A 19352-nucleotide genomic window follows, 5' to 3' on the forward strand; every position below is an offset into this window, starting at 1 on the left:
GTAAGACTTTGGTTGCAATAGTGTAAAATATAAATTAAGAGATATCTTCATATCATAATGTTCAGTTTTCCTATCCAAGGATGCTGTATTATTTTCCATTTATTTGTTCACTTTTATATATTTGAAAGAACTTTTATTAAAGTTTTCTTTACAGAGATCCTAAGTATTGTTAAACTTATTCCTTATATTTATTTATGCATTTTCCATCATGGGGTTTTCTGATAGCTTCCAACTCAGAATCTCTTAACCATTTTAGTGTCATAGAACACTTCGAAAATGTGGTGAGATAGGCCCTAAAGAAAAATTCCCTTAAATAAAAATGGAATATATCTGGAATTTAAAAATATCTATTGAATTTTTGTCTGTATAGTAATCTTCTTACTTTACTGAATTCTCAGTAATTTCCAGATTGAAAATGCTATTTCTTAGAAAAAATATACTTTGAATAGTTTCAAATTGTTTAAACCAGTTGGCCCCATTATCAATTCCCTTTCTACTGTACAGGGGGAACCTCACCAGGCTCCATTTCCCACCTACCATTCCTGACTCTCTCCCTGGATGTTATGATTCTCATTAGACCCAGTTGGCTTTCTCTGGCTTCTGCCTCTCCCCTGTGTGTCTTAGAAGTAATGCTTTTGGTTGGTCTCTCTTCACATCTAATTGTGTTATATCATGAAGAGTTATCTTTCCTTGAAATGACTCAATGTTTTAAACAACAGCAATATCACCCTTCCCCTTCCTGAAACCACTGTAAGGCAATCAGAGCTGGTTACCTGGGTTTGCTGAAGTCTGAGAAGTACATTTCTGCCAGCAGGTGCCACTGGATGCCCCCGTTGTTGCTGTACTGGAGGAGGACACCCTCCTCTCTGCTGTCAGGCTTGTTGCATGCAGAACTCTCTCCACCGATCTGGATGTAGAACTGGACAAAGTCCACCCAAGAAGTATCCAGATCCCAGCTCACCAACTGTCTTTTCCCAGCCTTTCCAAAGAACAGAGAAATCATAGATCCAATTATCTGGAAGCAAGTTGTTGTTTCAGTTTCAAATTTGTATGAGCATCCTGGCTCTATGTGAAACTGATCATGTTCTCCTTTATTGTTGAGAGGAGCAAGTTATGTTATTTAACTGTTCTTGGATACATTCTATTAGTATCCAGGACTTGATTATGAGACCCCTGAGAACTGCTAATTACACCAAAGAGTATTCAAAAGTCTTTAATAACAAAGCAAAACTCACTTTAATTAAAACACTTGCAGTATTCCCTTTGTAAATCTCCTCCAGGTGGAGTCATGGAGCAGATAGATCATATACATACTTTGAAATCAGTTGGAGCTGGGTTTGAATCTCATCCCATGATTCATGCTGTTCTCTAGCTGTGTGACCTTTCTGAGCTTTTATTTTCCTCAAAAGTACAATATGGGTAATAATACCTTCTACATAGGGTGTTGTGACAATTAGGTGAAATACCATGCTACATAACTTGCTTAGCACATGGCATGCTTTCTTGAGGGAATAATCTCTGCATACATATGCTTTGACCCTACTCCTACCTGGGAACTGAAATGAAACAGGTAAGACAGAAACTTCTGAACAGAGAGTACTGAAGTCTCTTGGGCTCCCAGTCAGTCAGCCTGTCTCTCTTGGAAACAGAGAAGGTGGGAGGGATCACTAAATAAGTTTTTGCAACCACTAAATGATCTCTTTGAGTCTTAAAAATGTAAAAAAAAAAAGTCTTCAAATCGGGTAACTTGCTTCCTTTGTTTAGTGTCACAGGAAGTGCCCCTGCCTGTCACAGTTCTGTTGCAAGGTATTAGACACAAATTGACAAGTTTGTCGTTATTTGTCTGTAAATGGTTTCATGCTAACAGGACTGAAAAAAAGTTTGCTGATAAGATTCTTTCACCCAAATCAAATCTGCCAAAGCTAATCCATGGATTGCACTGATTGATCTTGGAGAGTTTTTGAGAAGTTCAATTAAGTTGGGAAGAAAATCTGAGATAGGATACAGAGTATAAAGCAAAGCACCCCTCACACTTATAATTTAAACTCTACTCTAATCCACTAAGTTAATTAAGAAAGGGTTTCAGTTACTAGAAGTCACAGGGGAAATACTTGGTGATAATTATGGGAGTACACAGTTACCGATAAATCTAAAGCCAATTAAGAGATCCCAAAATAGACAAGGATGCCAGCAAAAAGAAAATTAAGGTTAATCCTGAGACATGAAGTCATTTTTTGGAACTCTCAATTTTATGTACATATTAGAAGAAATCTTAAAAGTAATATGCATTTTCATCATATTAGATGTGCCTTTCATTTTTCTTGCAATTGACTTGATATATTGTAAGTATGAAACACCTCAGAGATTACTATAATCTGACCTAGAATTTTCATGCCTCAGGATCAGTACAGGAAGAATGATTTTGAGAAGAATCTAGCTGGTTAATTCCCACCCAGCAAAGTTCTATGAAAACCCTGGCATGTGGAAATGAGCCAGAAGGATAAAAGTCTAAGGTGAGGAGAAGTATAAAAATCCAGCTATCAAAATTAGATGGTTGGAATGATTGCCTATTGCAAAATTCACAGAATAGTGTTGTTTTTCCAGGTGACTATGGTATTGCTCTATAATGGTTCTGAGAGTATTTTGTGGGATTTTTGTAAATGGTGAAAAATATCATATAAGTGCTTGCTGTGGCACTGAAGATATTTTTTCTAGAGCAGCACAAATCAATTTCTTTTGTTTAGTGACCTGAAATGATGAACATTGTTTAAAAGGGGGTAAAAAAGAAATGGCTCATGGCAAACTATTCTGTCAGAACTTAGAATCTGGTGTTAACACACAGTTTGTAGTGTTTTCTATCATACTACTGCATGATTGCACTCATCTCACATGCTAGTAAAGTCATGCTCAAAATTCTCCAAGCCAGGCTTCATCAATACGTGAACCATGAACTTCCAGATGTTCAAGCTGGTTTTAGAAAAGGCAGAGGAACCAGAGATCAAATTGCCAACATCCGCTGGATCATCAATAAAGCAAGAGAGTTCCAGAAAAACATCCATTTCTGCTTCATTGACTATGCCAAAGCCTTTGACTGTGTGGATCACAATAAACTGTGGAACATTCTTCAAGAGATGGGAATCCCAGACCACCTGACCTGCCTCTTGAGAAACCTGTATGCAGGTCAGGAAGCAACAGTTAGAACTGGACATGGAACAACAGACTGGTTCCAAATAGGAAAAGGAGTACATCAAGGTTGTATACTGTCACCCTGCTTATTTAACTTATATGCAGAGTACATCATGAGGAACGCTGGGCTGGAAGAAGCACAAGATGGAATCAAGACTGCCGGGAGAAATATCAATAACCTCAGATATGCAGATGGTACCACCCTTATGGCAGAAAGTGAAGAGGAACTCAAAAGCCTCTTGATGAAAGTGAAAGAGGAGAGTGAAAAAGTTGGCTTGAAGCTCAACATTCAGAAAACAAAGATCACGGCATCTGGTCCCATCACTTCATGGGAAATAGATGGGGAAAGAGTGGAAACAGTGACAGACTTTATTTTTGTAGGCTCCAAGATCACTGTGGATGCTGATTGCAGCCATGAAATTAAAAGACGCTTACTCCTTGGAAGGAAAGTTATGACCAACCTGCTGCTGCTAAGTCACTTCAGTTGTGTCCGACTCTGTGCGACCCCATAGATGGCAACCCACCAGGCTCCCCGTGCCTGGGATTCTCCAGGCAAAAACACTGAAGTGGGTTGCCATTTCCTTCTCCAATGCATGAAAGCGGAAAGTGAAAGTGAAGTCGCTCAGTCGTGTCCGACTCTTAGCGACACCATGGACTGCAGCCAACCAGGCTCCTCCATCCATGGGATTTTTCAGGCAAGAGTACTGGAGTGGGGTGCCACTGCCTTCTCCGTATGACCAACCTAGATAGCATATTAAAAAGCAGAGACATTACTTTGCCAACAAAAGTCCATCTAGTCAAGACTATTGTTTTTCCAGTGGTCAAGTATGGATGTGAGACTGTGAAGAAAGCTGATTGCTGAAGAATTGATGTTTTTGAACTGTGGTGTTGGAGAAGACTCTTGAGAGTCCCTTGGACTGCAAGGAGATCCAACCAGTCCATTCTAAAGGAGATCAATCCTGGGTGTTCACTGGAAGGACTGATGCTAAAGCTGAAACTCCAATACTTTGGCCACCTCATGCGACGAGTTGACTCACTGGAAAAGACTCTGATGCTGGGAGGGATTGGGGGCAGGAGGAGAAGGGGACGACCGAGAATGAGATGGCTGGATGGCATCACCGACTCGATGGACAAGAGTTTGAGTGAACTCCGGGAGTTGGTGATGGACAGGGAGGCCTGGCGTGCTGTGATTCATGGGGTCGCAAAGAGTCGGACACGACTGAGCGACTGAACTGAACTGATGATCAATGTATTTATGTGTATGTGTAGACATGTGTGACCTATATTTTGGTCACCTGATGCAAACAGCCGACTCTTTTGAAAAAGACCCTGATGCTGGGAAAGATTGAAGGCAGAAGAGGGCATCAGAGGATGAGATGGCTGGATGGCATTACGGATGCAATGGACAAGAACTTGGGCAAACTCTGGGAGTTGGTGAGGGACAGGGAGGCCTGGTGTGCTGCAGTTCATGGGGTCATGAAGAGTCAAGACACGACTAGGCGACTGAACAACAGCAAGGAGTATGTATATCTACCTATCTATGAATACTTGTAATACATACATGTAATGACAGTGTATGTGTGTTTGGATAATAGATTAAGGATTTTCTCATTGCTGGAGAGTGGAAAATATGCTCCAATATTTCCTGACATTCTAGGTTAAAATGTCTTTAGGGTTTACATAAAGTAATACAAAATTTAAAGGCAATGTCTTTAAAATCTTGAGCCTTTAAAATAAAACCTCTAAAACACTTTATGAAACTTTATGTTCTGTCTTCCATTAAAGTTGTCTTTTCAGATGATCCAGCTTGATTTAGAAAAGGCAGAGGAACCAGAGATCAAATTCTCAACATCCACTGGATCACTGAAAAAGCAAGAAAGTTCCAGAAAAACATCTACATCTGCTTTATTAACTATGCAAAAGCCTTTGACTGTGTGGATCACAATAAACTGTGGAAAATTCTGAAAGTGATGGGAATACCAGACCACCTTACCCGGTTCCTGAGAAATCTGTATGCAGGTCAAGAAGCAACAGTTAGAACTGGATATGGAACAACAAACTGGTTCCAAATCGGGAAAGGAGTACATCAAGGCTGTATATTGTCACCCTGGTTATTTAACTTATATGCAGAGTACATCATGAGAAACGTTGGGCTGAAGGAAGCACCAGCTAGAATCAAGATTGCTGGGAGAAATATCAATAACCTCAGATACGCAGATGACACCACCCTTATGGCAGAAAGCAAAGAAGAACTAAAGAGCCTCTTGAGAGGAGAGTGAAAAAGTTGGCTTAAAACTCAACATTCAGAAAACGAAGATCATTGCATATAGTCCAATCACTTCATGGCAACTAGATGGGGAAACGTTGGAAACAGTGACAAACTTTATTTTCTTGGGCTCTAAAATCACTGCAGATGGTGACTGCAGACATGAAATTAAAAGACGTGAATGGAATAGTTTCCTTAATTTCTCTATTTTCTCATTATTAGTGTATCGGAATGCAAGGGATTTCTGTGTGTTGATTTTATACCCTGCAACTTTACTGTATTCATTGATTAGCTCTAGTAGTTTTCTGGTAGAGTCTTTAGGGTTTTCTGTGTAGAGGATCATGTCATCAGCGAACAGTGAAAGTTTTACTTCTTCTTTTCCAATTTGGATTCCTTTTATGTCTTTTTCTGCTCTGATTGCTATAGCCAAAACGTCCAGAACTATGTTGAATAGTAGTGGTGAGAGTGGGCACCCTTGTCTTGTTCCTGACTTTAGGGGAAATGCTTTCAGTTTTTCACCATTGAGGATAATGTTTGCTGTGGGTTTGTCATATATAACTTTTATTATGTTGAGGTATGTCCCTTCTATTCCGACTTTCTGGAGGGTTTTTATCATAAATGGATGTTGAATTTTGTCGAAGGCTTTCTCTGCATCTATTGAGATAATCACATGATTTTTATTTTTCAGTTTGTTAATGTGGTGTATTACGTTGATTGACTATTGCAACGAAAAGAATTAAATACTTAGGAATATATCTACCTAAGGAAACAAAAGACTTGTACATAGAAAACTATAAAACACTAGTGAAAGTAATCAAAGAGGACACTAATAGATGGAGAAATATACCGTGTTCGTGGATTGGGAGAATAAATATTGTAAAAATGAGTATACTACCCAAAGTAATTTATACATTCAATGCAATCCCTATCAAGCTACCAATGATGTTTTTCACAGAACTAGAACAAATAATCTCACAATTTGTATGGAAATACAAAAACCCTCGAATAGCCAAAGCAATCTTGAGGAAGAAGAATAGAACTGGGGGAATTAACCTGCCGGACTTCAGGCTCTACTACAAAGCCACAGTCATCAAGACAGTATGGTACTGGCATAAAGACAGAAATATAGATCAATGGAAAGAAATAGAAAGCCCAGAGATAAATCCACACACCTATGGACACCTTATCTTTGACAAAGGAGGCAAGAATATAAAATGGAGAAAAGACAGTCTCTTTAACAAGTGGTGCTGGGAACACTGGTCAGCCACTTGTAAAACAATGAAACTAGAACACTTCCTAACACCATACACCAAAATAAACTCAAAATGGATTAGAGAGCTAAATGTAAGACCAGATTCTATAAAACTCCTAGAGAAGAACGTAGGCAAAACACTCTCCGACATAAATCATAGCAGGATCCTCCAAGACCCACCTCCCAGAATATTGGAAATAAAAGCAAAAACAAACAAATGGGACCTAATTAAAATCAAAAGCTTCTGCACAGCAAAGGAAACTATAAGTAAGGTGAAAAGACAGCCTTCAGAATGGGAGAAAATAATAGCAAATGAAGCAACTGATAAAGGATTCATCTCCAAAATATACAAGCAGCTCCTGCAGCTCAATTCCAGAAAAATAAACAACCCAATCAAAACATGGGCCAAAGAACTAAACAGACATTTCTCCAAAGAAGACATAAAGATGGCTAACAAACACATGAAAAAATGCTCAACATCCCTCATCATCAGAGAAATGCAAATCAAAACCACAATGAGATACCATTTCACACCAGTCAGAATGGCTGCTATCCAAAAGTCTACATGCAATAAATGCTGGAGAGGGTGTGGAGAAAGGGAACCCTCTTACACTGTTGGTGGGAATGCAAACTAGTACAGCCACTATGGAGAACAGTGTGGAGATTCCTCAAAAAACTGGAAATAGAACTGCCATATGATCCAGCAATCGCACTCCTGGGCATACACACCGAGGAAACCAGAACTGAAAGAGACACATGTACTCCAATGTTCATTGCAGCACTGTTTATAATAGCCAGGACATGGAAGCAACCTAGATGTCCATCTGCAGACGAATGGATAAGAAAGCTTTGGTACATATACACAATGGAGTATTACTCAGCCATTAAAAAGAATGCATTTGAATCAGTTCTAATGAGGTGGATGAAACTGGAGCCCATTATACAGAGTGAAGTAAGCCAGAAAGAAAAACACCAATACAGTATACTAACGCATATATATGGAATTTAGAAAGATGCAAATGATAACCCTGTATATGATACAGCAAAAGAGACACAGATATATAGAACAGTCTTTGGGACTCTGTGGGAGAGGGTGAGGGTGGGATGATTTGGGAGAATGGCATTGAAACACGTATGTTGTCATATGTGAAACGAATCACCAGTTCAGGGTCGATGCATGTTACAGGATGCTCAGGGCTGGTGTGGGGGATGACCCAGAGGGAGGATAAAGGGAGGAGGGAGGTGGGAGGGGGGTTCAGGAAGGGGAACTCATGTACACCCGGGGTGGATTCATGTCAATGTATGGCAAAACCAACCAATATAATATTGTAAAATAATTAGACTCCAATAAAAAAAAAAAACCAAAAAAAAAGAAAAGTTAGCTTGAAAAAAAAAAAGGAAACAGAATGAAAAGGCAACCTACAGAACAGAAGAACACATATGCAAATCATGTATTTGATAAGGGTCTGCTGCTGCTAAGTCACTTCAATCGTGTCCGACTCTGTGTGACCCCATAGACGGAAGCCCACCAGGCTCCCCCTTCCCTGGGATTCTCCAGGCAAGAACACTGGAGTGGGCTGCCATTTCCTTCTCCAATGTGTGAAAGTGAAGTCGCTCAGTCGTGTCCGACTTGATAAGGGTCTAATACCGATAATATATAAGAAACTTCTAAAACTCGAGAGCAAAAAAAAAGTGAATAAACATTTGTCCAAAACAACATACAAATATTCCCAAAGTACATGAAAAGGGGTTCAACATCACTACTCAACAGAGAAATGCAAATCAAAACCACATTGAGACATCACTACACATAAATTTTGGGAGAACTAATATTTTCATTACAGAAAATTTTTCTAGGAATATAATTTGATTTGTCATGTTTTCTTAATGCTGTTAAATGAATTTTTATAATTTTCTCCATAAAGATTTTACACACCTATTTTTACATTCATACCTAGATAAATTATATTACTGTATTTGTGTTGTAACTGCATTTCTATCAACTATAATAAATATCTTTTTAAAACTCAAAAAAAAAAAAGAAATTAAAAGACGTGTACTCCTTGGAAGGAACATTGTGACCAACCTAGACAGTATATTAAAAAGCAGAGACATTACTTTGCCAACAAAGGTCTGTCTCGTCAAAGCTATGCTTTTTTGAGGAGTCATGTATGGATGGGAGAAGGACATGGCAACCCAGTCCAATATTCTTGCCTGGAAAATCCCATGGATGGGGGAGCCTGGTAGGCTGCAGTTCATGGGGTTGCTAAGAGTCGGACACAACTGAGCAACTTCACTTTCACTTTTCACTTCTACACATTGGAGAAGGAAATGGCAACCCACTCCAGTATTCTCACCTGGAGAATCCCAGGGACAGCGAAGCCTGGGGGGCTGCTGTCTATGGGGTCGTACAGAGTCGGACACAACTGAAATGATTCTGCAGCAGCAGCAGCCTGTATCGATGTGAGAGTTGGACTATAAAGAAAGCTGAGTGCCGAAGAATTGATGCTTTTGAACTGTGGTGTTAGAGGAGACTCTTGAGAATCCCTTGGACAGAAAGGAGATCCAATCAGTCAATCCTAAAGGAAATCAACCCTGAATATTCATTGGAAGGACTGATGCTGAAGCTGAAGCTCCAATACTTCAGCCAGCTGATATGAAGAGCTGACTCATTTGAAAAGACCCTGATGCTGGGAAAGATTTAGGGCAGGAGGAGAAAGGGACGACAGAAGGCGAGATGGTTGGATGGCATCACTGACTCGATGGACATGAGTTTGAGCAAGCTCTGGGAGTTGGTGAAGGTCAGGGAAGCCTGGCATGCTGCAGTCCATGGGGTTGCAAAGAGTCGGATATGTCTGAGTGACTGAACTGAACTGAAAGTCATCTTTAATCAAAAAGCCAGCAGAAAAATAATTCTACTATATTTATTTGAAAATAACATTTCTTTAGAACTTCCTATTGTTTCCACTTTTCTTTCCAATTCATTCATTACTTTCTTCAAATAATTATTGATTGCCAGTTATACCAAGCTCAACACCATGTGTTGTAAAAACAAACTAGAAAGGCAAGTTTGTAGACAGAAGCAGGGAAAGTAATGACAACTTAGAGCTACAGACCGAGTTCTATTCCTTGCTAAAACCCATTTGGTCATCTGATCAATTATCAAGGTTCCAATCTATTCAGTCTCAAGGGTATTTATGGATATGTAAATAACTAATGCAAGGCATGCATTTTTGAATAGAACATCTTATCTAGAAGTTTGGCTCAGTCAGTAATTCTGTATTTTGCTGGGTACTGTGAGAATAAAAATAAAAATATGATCTATATATGTAGGAAACATTGACAATGAGAGAGGCAGTCAAATAAAGGAGAGATCAGTGTCATCTGCCTTAGTCCCAGAAATCCCCATGGAAGTGAAACCAGGGAGGACCCTGTGGGGCTTCTGGGTACAAAAGCCCTTCCATGTCCCCTGTTCCTTGTTGGTAGGGAACAGACTCCAGCCTTCACAATCTTCCACGAATCCCAAAGAGCAGACTCAAACAGTTGCTAGTCAGGGAAGGGAGAGAATGCAGAGACAAAGGAGGAACAATAAACAATAGTGCAACCTTGTGGCAGAGTCCTCGTTCTGCCTAAAGGGAAACACATAACAATATCTTTGCGTTCTTTCTTCTTCTTCTGTCGCTCAGTCGTGTCCGACTCTCCGCAACCCCATGAATCACAGCACACCGGGAAACCCCCACCGAGTGGAAGATATCCGCATTTTTCATTCCAGAGGAGACCACTGAGGCCAGATTAAAGGAACTAGAGAAGCATCAAGAAACTACGCGAGACCAGGATAAAGGAGTGCAGGCTCTCAGTTCAGTTCAGTTCAGTTCAGTCGCTCAGTCGTGTCCGACTCTCCGCGACCCCATGAATCACAGCACGCCAGGCCTCCCTGTCCATCACCAACTCCCGGAGTACACTCAAACTCATGTCCACAGAGTCGGTGATGCCATCCAGCCATCTCATTCTCCGTCGTCCCCTTCTCCTCCCGCCCCCAACCTTTCCCAGCATCAGAGTCTTTTCCAGTGAGTCAGCTCGTCTCTACACACACCCTAATCTTGGTCAGCAACCCCACTCTTAAACTACTGCTATAAAATTCCTCACCAAATCCTCCTGGGGTAGGATAGTGTTTCAGGGCAGGAATCCACTGTTGTCCTCCTTTGCCTGGCAAAGCAACAAAGCTTTTCTTTTCTATTTCACTCAGAACTGCATCTCTGAGACTTGACTCAGCACCAGGACACAGAGGCTGACATTCAGCATCAGAAGCAGCAGGATTTGGGCAAAAGCTTTATATGGACATCAGAGATGGTGGAAGGCATAATGGAAAGCAGTGGAGACGAAGCAAAGAGGGAAATTGGCAACATTTGGGATGATGAGGAGAGTTTCCAGCTTGGAGCAAAGGACTCATGTTTGGAAAAAGAAAATGAGTTATGCAATTAGGGCAGCAGTCCTGGAGACTGTCCTGAACACTGGTGATGGAAGAATGACAAGACAGAAGCATGTTTTTAGAGAAATGAATCTATATTGACTTCAAACCTCTAAGGAACCCTTCCTTTGGGTTATTCTCCCTTCTCTGCTTCAATCACGTTGGCTGGTGGGGGCTGTCAAACTGTGTATTCCACCTCTGCCAACGGAGTGAGGATACACCTCTGGCTATGCCCATTTTATGATACCATTCCATGTACATGTGATTGGTCAATCAGAAACCTTCCTCACATTTTCCCATGGAGTTGCTTATAAGGCTCTGTGGCCATGGCCACTCTCACAATGACTGCTGACCTGAAAAAGAGTCTCCTCTTAAGGAGAGAGTTCTGTGGGCATTTGAGTTTGCAGTTCCAGGTATCTCTGTGGCCAGTTTAATCTAAGCCCTCCTTGTTTTGATTCAAGAACTAAATTTCCTTCTTTTTTGCTTAAGCTAGTTTCTCTCACTTAGAATTCAAAACAGGTCTGACTGATACAAGAGAAAAAAAGTAAATCTATGATCTTTAGATATCTTGACAAAAATTTACAGAGTAAGTTGGTATGGGAGGAAGAGATTGATGTTATTTTTGAAATGTTTATTTTATTAGTGGCAGGGCATGCTTATGGAAATATTCAATGACACCAATTTGAAATTCATTCTCATAAACTATAATTATGATAGCTAACACTTGTAATGGTAATTCTATGTGCCCAACACTATCCTTTATTCTTTACCTGCATTAACTCACTCCGGATATGACACAGAAAGATGTTATAACTCTGCAAGGTGAACCAATACATGAGTTTTGGAGCCCGGGTACAAAGCCAGGTAGCTTGATTCCAGACATCATCTTTAATTAAGAGGGAGAAATATGAATATGTAACCCTTATATGTTTAAAATATTTGTGCTTTTTAACACACATGTTTACTGGGCTGTTTGGGTACATACTGGTTAAGGATTCGTGTGTGTTAGTTGCTCAGTCACATATGATTCTTTGAGACCCCATGGGCAGTAGCCCACCAGGCTCCTCTGTCCATGGAATTTTCTAGGCAAGAATACTGGAGTGAGTAGCTATTCCCTTCTGCAGAGGATCTTCCTGACCCAGGGATCAAACCCAGATTTCTCACATTGCAGGCAGATTCTTTACCATCTGAGCCAACAAGGAAGCCCAAGGATTCATCATCTTGTTTTAGAACTGATGGTATCAGACATACAATGTTTCCATTTCTGCAGGATAAGACTGTGTATCCAGATCTACAGAATGTGTATTGGTCACTTATTGAGTATCATCTCTAAGAATAATGACCAGGGACCCTTCAAAGTCAACAGATAAGAATATCATTAAATGGAATCCATCCCTGATTTTCTGTCATTCTCTATCTTGTTTACTTGCTGATTCTTTGTTCTGCACCTGTATCAAAACAAAAACTGTACCTAATTTTATATTTGCATAAATTAACATGTTTTGGATTTCTGCCCAAACAGGTTCTGCAACATATCAGCCCTCTGATATATCACCCACCTTTACGTACTTGCTATATGATGTGGAATGAGACATTTCCCATTGTCCTAGAATTGGTGGCTATAGTCCTTGCTGGAAAGAAGTGGCACTAGTCACTCCACATTCTAAAGAGAGCTACTAATAATTACAGTTGCATATACTGCTCAGGTTGGAGAGCTGGCCCTGCCAGGCTGCCTCTCTGCAGTCCTTTTGAAGACTATATGAAGAGATGAACTGGAGGAGAGAGGAAGAAAAGAATGTCCTTCCTAGACAGTAGCAAGGGAGGAGAGGTTGTCTCAACCCCATTCCTCACCAAGAAATGTGAGTTAGGATTGTTCCAAGAGAATCAGACTTAGGGATTCTGACTGGCATCTCAGTCCCTAGTTGGTGTATATTGATCTGTCTGCTTCCACTGGGGAAGCTGAAGCCTGCAAGATAAACTTCTACTTGGAGTCTCTGTTATGGACTTCATGTTAAGGTGTTCCCAAATTCACATGCTCGAAGACTAACCCTTAAAGGGATGGTATTAGGAGGTGGGGCCTTCAGCAGGTAATTAAGCTATGAAGGTGAAGTCCTCATGATGGAATTAGTGCCCTTATAAGAGGAGACACAAGAGAATCTGCTTTTTCTCTCTCTGCTCTCTCTTGGGGATTCCCAGGTGGTGTTAGTGATAAAGTACCTGTCTGCCAATGCTGGAGATGTAAGAGACACAGGTTCGATTCCTGGGTCAGGAAGGTCCCCTGGAGGAGGGCATGGCAATCCATGCCAGTATTCTTGCCTGGAGAACCCCATGGACAGAGAAGCCTGCCAGGCTCCAGGTCATAGGGTTGCAAAGAGTTGGACACAACTGAAGTGACTTAGCACACACTCTCTCTCTTGCCTCCTGTGAGGATGCAATGCAAAGATGACCATCCTACAAATGTGGAAGCAGGCCTTCACTAGACACTGAATCTGTTGGTACCTTGATCTTAGACTTTCTAGCTTTCACAACTGTGAGAAGAAAATGTTTGCTGTTTCAGTCCCCTACTCTATGGTATTTTATCAAAGTAGCCCAAGTTGACTAGGAAGGTCCCACATCAGCAGACACCACAAGCAGCCACCAAAATGAGTGGAAATAGGACCTGAGATGCTTGCTATTGATGGACAGCTGGTTAGTTCCCCAGGAACAGCTCTGCACACCTCTGCCCTCATCACTACCCCTCATTCCTCCAATCATATTCTTGGGATTAACAGAAATCCATTAATAAGTTTAATAAACTTATTAATCCAAGTTTAATAAACACTTCCAGAAGTACTTTCTATGTGTTAGGTACTGTTCTATATGATTTTCAAGTACTAACTCATTTAACCTGCATAATAATGCTAATGATATATATATATTTTACCAATGAGGAAGCCAAGCCACAGACAGGTTAAGGAATTTGTTCAAAGTCACACAGCTAAGAAATGGCGGAATCAGACTGAAACAGGCAGTCTGGCTACAGAGTTGCTATTGTTAACTTTAAGCTCCACCACCACTCACATCCTTACCCCCAGACCCACATGCTCACACAACCATCAAAGGCTAGGATGAGAAGGGGCCAAGACCCTGCCTCACTCAAAGCCCCTCAAGACACAAGCATGGCTGGCACTGGAAGAAAGGAAAGCAATGAGCTTTAAATCAGGTACAAGAGGGGCAGAAATTTTAGATCGGCCTACCTGGATTTGTAGTAAGCAAAGACAAGCATAAAACTCTAAGAGTTTCTCAAATGGAGAATGGAGTTAAGGCACAGGAAACTGGCAAAGTCCAATCAAAAGCAGAAGAAAAAAAAAGAGAGAGATAGGCTACCCACTCCAGTATTCTTGGGTTTCCCTTGTGGCTCAGCTGGTAAAGAATGCTCATTGTGGGTTCGATCCTTGGGTTGGGAAGATCCCCTGGAGAAGGGAAAGGCCACCTACTCCAGTATTCTGGTCTGGAGAATTCCAAGGACTGTATAGTCCATGGGGTTGCAAAGAGTCAGACACAACTGAGCAACCTTCAATTTCAATCAAAAGCAGACTGTAAGGTTGGACCTCGGTGGCCATTTGGCCTTTCCTCCCCACCCCGCTCCCGCCAGAGCTCTGACTATTGTGCTCTGTTCCCTCATTCCTTCCCCCACTGCTGGAGTATTCCCTGGCAGAAATCAACCCTCTCCTAACTTCCCCCTCCTAACCTCCCCGTCCTAACCTCCTGTCCAGAAACAGCATCCTGCCCAGAAACAGCAAGAACTATTCCACTGCGTCAGCACAACCTTGAGCAGATCGGGCAACCAACCCGGTCTTGCCACCCTGGCTAATTGACCTATGAGGGACCACCATTCCAAATCTTGCCTTATTCGGCAAAATTTCGCTGTCCCTTGCTGTAAAGTTATATAAGCTGCATCTTGTCTTTGTTCGGGTGTGGACTTCCTTGACCTCACTTGCTTGGGTCCGGGAACCCCAACCAGGAGCACCTCACTATTAAAGCCTGTTGCACTATCCATCTGGTGCCTGGGTCACTTTTACCTTACACAGACAAGGTGGGAAAAAATAAAACTGCATCACATTCGTAACTTCTGAGTTCAGACTGCTCCATAACACCAGTCACATACTGAAATAGCCACTGCCCTGATCACTTACTCTTGGCTCTCACACATACCTTACTGAAATATAGAGATGATCCGGAAGAGATGACCCCACACCCTTCTTCGGGTTTTACAATTTGTCCCCCAATAACTTCTTGCCAGTCAGATTCCCAAGCACTCGGGTTCTCAAAGTCCGACATGATCGTGGAAGGAAGGGTAGCTTCTGGGTGGCACTCAGTGCCCTGGTATCCCTGGTCACACCTATGAGAGAGGAGGGCTGAGTGAACAAGTGATAGACTCGTATGTGACTGCCACAGTCATCTGACCTGCAACATTCCCTATGTCTTAGATTTGCTCAGGTATTAGCATCTGCACTAGACTTTTCACTACACTGTTAGTTAGTCTTTGTAGGTGGTGGTAACAAACTTCAGTTTTTCACATGGGGAAAAATGGACAGAATCCATTTATAAAAAAAAGTGCTATAATGGTAGAAATGAGGATGATGAAGAAAGATATGGGCGTATACGCACATGTGTGGTTGGGTAGAGGGGAAGGATTGTGAAATTTTCCTGTAGGCTTAAAAGGTCACATGTAAATGTTTGTCTGCTCACCCAACACTTAACTGTGGCCATGTTTTATAGTTCCTCCTTCTGATTAAATTACGTCTTTTTTAGAGTCTTGAAGTATTCAAGTGTGTTCCTATCTCATCCTCATTAGTGATAATCACCATCTCCCTCTGTACACAACCTTGAGCTTCTGGTGAAGCAGTGTAGGAAAGTATGCAGCAGCTGTTTGACTTGTGCTTTAAGACTACCAGGGGAAGGGAGGAGAAGCAATAGCCAAGCTCTGTTAACTAACAAAGAGGACTTTAGGGCTAACTGATAAACTCTGAAATGTAAACCCAGGAGGTTGCATTTTGAAGTTTAGAATATATGACTTTATACTTGCTGAAATGCAACAATATCTTTTACATCTAAAGTAAGGATAGAAAGGAGGATCGTTTTCCTTTGGCTATTTCATTATTTATCAGGCTATCCCTAGAAGTCTGATGGCAGCTGTTGTGGTATCGTTGTAAACACACCCCCAGAGAAGCAGAGTCAGTCGTCTCTTCTGACACATATACCTGCACATGCCGCGGTCGCAGGAGCCATGCCCACTGCACATGTTGGGGCACTGCTGTCCAATGTAAATGCTGTCTAGAGCCCACTCGTCTTGAGCTGTGTAATAGCTCTGACTCCAACGGAAGCGGGTGGCACTGGACCTAGAAACAAGTCAAGGTATAACAATAAAAACATGACATAGGGTCATACAGACAAAGAACGTCAGAGTTCAAAATCTTCCAGAGAACTAACTCTTTGGAACTTGAATTTAGCTGCCAATCATTTTTCTTCAGTGTTTTAATTTCCACTCAGTTACTGTCTGATTCAACAATTCCATCATGAAGAAAAGTCTACTTATCTGTTTACATCAGTCTTAATTTGAGACATTTTAAAGAAAAATACAGTATCAGATTTTGTTGCTGTTGCTGCTTAGGGTTTTGATGTTAGGAAAAGAAAGGAAGACAGACTACAAAAAATAAATATTTATATGAAACTGTCTTTCGCAGATGAAAATGCACAGTGTTTATCTTAGAGTAATGCAGTTTCTTACAATAAATGTATCAGTAGTTCGAAGACTTCCAGTTGGCTGTCAATATAAAACAAAAGTTTTGTTTGCAGGTATTGTTTCGGGTTTGAGAGGATGGGTGACATTGTACTATTTTCCAAGTAAGGAACATCTGGGTGCTAAATCCTGCTTATTATTTCTGAAACATTAACTTGCTTGGATTTCATGGACAAGTTGGTGTTAAGTGGAGATAAAAACTTAAAACAGTCTGTTACACATAGAGAAACACTTGGGACCCTGATTCAAATGAGATATCAAGTCTAAAGAAGAAGACATTCTGAGAGAAGTGCCAAGAGGGTTTCCATTCACTGACTACCACAAAATGCTCTTTTAAAATCACATCATACTTTTCACCTCTAGGAAGTTTCAGGTATCCATGACCAGTTTTATCTGGTCATAGTGCAAAACAAGAGAGAACAAACAAACAAAAAAATGTGCAGAATAGGCGTGCATGCTCAGTTCAATTGATGAAACCCTTCCCAAGTACACTAGCTACAGACACACTTGATCTTAATGGCTCTGAATGATCCATTAAGGTCTACGGCCTCAATTATCCACATATTAAATACTCCCTAAGTACATAACAGACTGTTAAAATCCAGACTAAGCCTTTACTGTTTATTTTACTAATGATATGTGGCTGATACGTTGCATTTGTATAGATAGTAGGATAATTTCAGGATTCACCGAGATGCATCCAGTAGACACAGGTTTGCAGCATATCAGTGCTCTTCCTGGCACATACAATGAGACAGATGCCCCCTTCCATGGTAATAGTTTATATTTGTAATCTAATAGCCATTACAATTTTCACAGTCCAATTAAGAAATGTGTTTTAGAAAAGCTTACTATCAAAGTAGGGACATTATTTTGGAGCCCAACAGAAGACAAGTAAATTAAGACTGACGCACCACTGTCATTTAGAGAGATGACTATATTCTTTTAAGACTGATACAATCTGAGTCAAGCTGAGGGTCACAGGTGTCTAGACTGTGAGTTCTCTTGGAGACAGGGATATCTTTTTATCTCAGTAGTTTGCACAGGAACAGAATAAAGTAAGCGTACAAAAAAAGTCTGCTAAAAAATGAACTGATGAGTGGACAGACAAGGCCAGGAAAGGGCACCCTGTTTCTGACTTCTGTAGGTAATGGAGTGAAGAATGTGTTAGGAGTCAGGGGACTCGACCCCAAGGACCCTGGCTCTGCAATTTATCAGCTGTGTGACCTTTAGTGGGAAATTAAAGCCTTCAGGAGCTTCTAGTTCCTCACCTCTCAAATTCGGAGATGGGCAAACTGATTTCTAGGATCCCTTCCAGCTCAAAAATTTAATGACTGCTCTGGTGATTTGTTGACAGAGGTGATAGTTTATTTTCTTTATAATCACATGCTTACATGAAACCCATGGCATATATTATTTTGAAGTTTTAATGTTTCAAATATTAAAACGGGGTTGGAGGGTTTCAGAAATCTGACCTAATTTATGCTTCTAAACAATCACATTAAACATATTCCAAATTCTTTTTATAAATAACTTATCCTTACATGTATCTCTGAACTCTTGAAAAGATATTTCATTAAGATAAAATGCTTAAAGTGAATTATTCCATTTAAAATGACAATCCACAGTTTCATGTGCTGATGTTAATTAACAGAAAAGAAAGTGAAAGAGGCTGAATATTGGCTTCATTTGTAGTGAGAAAAAAAAATTAGTTGTGTGAGCAATCTCCAGCTGAACACATGTGAGAACACAAGGTGTGATCTCACTGATTTGCAGCTGCGTCACTGCTATCACCCCCAATACAAATATTTAATTTGCCCATTCTCTCTCTCTCTCTCTCTCCTTCCTCCTCCCTGCCTCTGTCTCTCAAAATTAAGTCTTCTTAAGAAGAAAATCCTGTGCACTTTGGATTGAGTCTCTGGATGTGCCACTACTGCTTAGTGGATCATGAAATGAAGTTGACCTGCATTTAAAATCCAAACTATAGATTTTCAAATGCAACAAGACTTGACAGTCTTTATTTGATTCCCCCTCTTATAAACTTCTAGAGTGAAATAAAATACCACTGAGTCATCTCTTGATAGTTAGCTAACTTGAGGAATCAAATTAAATGAAAGCTGACTAAACTGTATTTTCTACCTTCAGTGACTATAATTACATTTACTCAATTATTCTGAAACTCATTCAGTCATTAGGTGTTGATTTGTTTATGAAGTCAGCAACTGACAGCTGTTTGGGTCTCATTAGGCTCTGTTTTTATGTAAATGTCTCTCATAAAAATGAAATTAATTTTCATTGGGTAACAAATGTTCAGTTCACATAATTTCTTTGAGCAGGTGTATACATATTCAATATTTCAATCTAAGTTGTCCTATCTAGCATATCTTCTAAAGTTAAC

At 40.6% G+C, this 19352-nt stretch overlaps 1 protein-coding gene across 1 annotated transcript in view; it reads right to left on the reverse strand.

Moving 5' to 3' along the window:
- RELN (reelin) overlaps nt 1–19352 on the reverse strand; it is a 593433-nt gene that overhangs the window by 140269 nt on the left and 433812 nt on the right. The window contains exons 23-25 of the mRNA XM_055420724.2: nt 16416–16553; nt 15367–15553; nt 774–979 (exon numbers count right to left, since the gene is read on the reverse strand). Of these exons, the coding sequence (XP_055276699.2) occupies nt 774–979; nt 15367–15553; nt 16416–16553 (531 nt within the window). The remainder of the gene's footprint in view (nt 1–773; nt 980–15366; nt 15554–16415; nt 16554–19352) is intronic.

This window comes from Moschus berezovskii, chromosome 3 (assembly GCF_049115385.1).
Source record: "Moschus berezovskii isolate FMDL1 chromosome 3, NW_MosBer_1.0, whole genome shotgun sequence".
NCBI classification, from domain to species: domain Eukaryota; kingdom Metazoa; phylum Chordata; class Mammalia; order Artiodactyla; family Moschidae; genus Moschus; species Moschus berezovskii.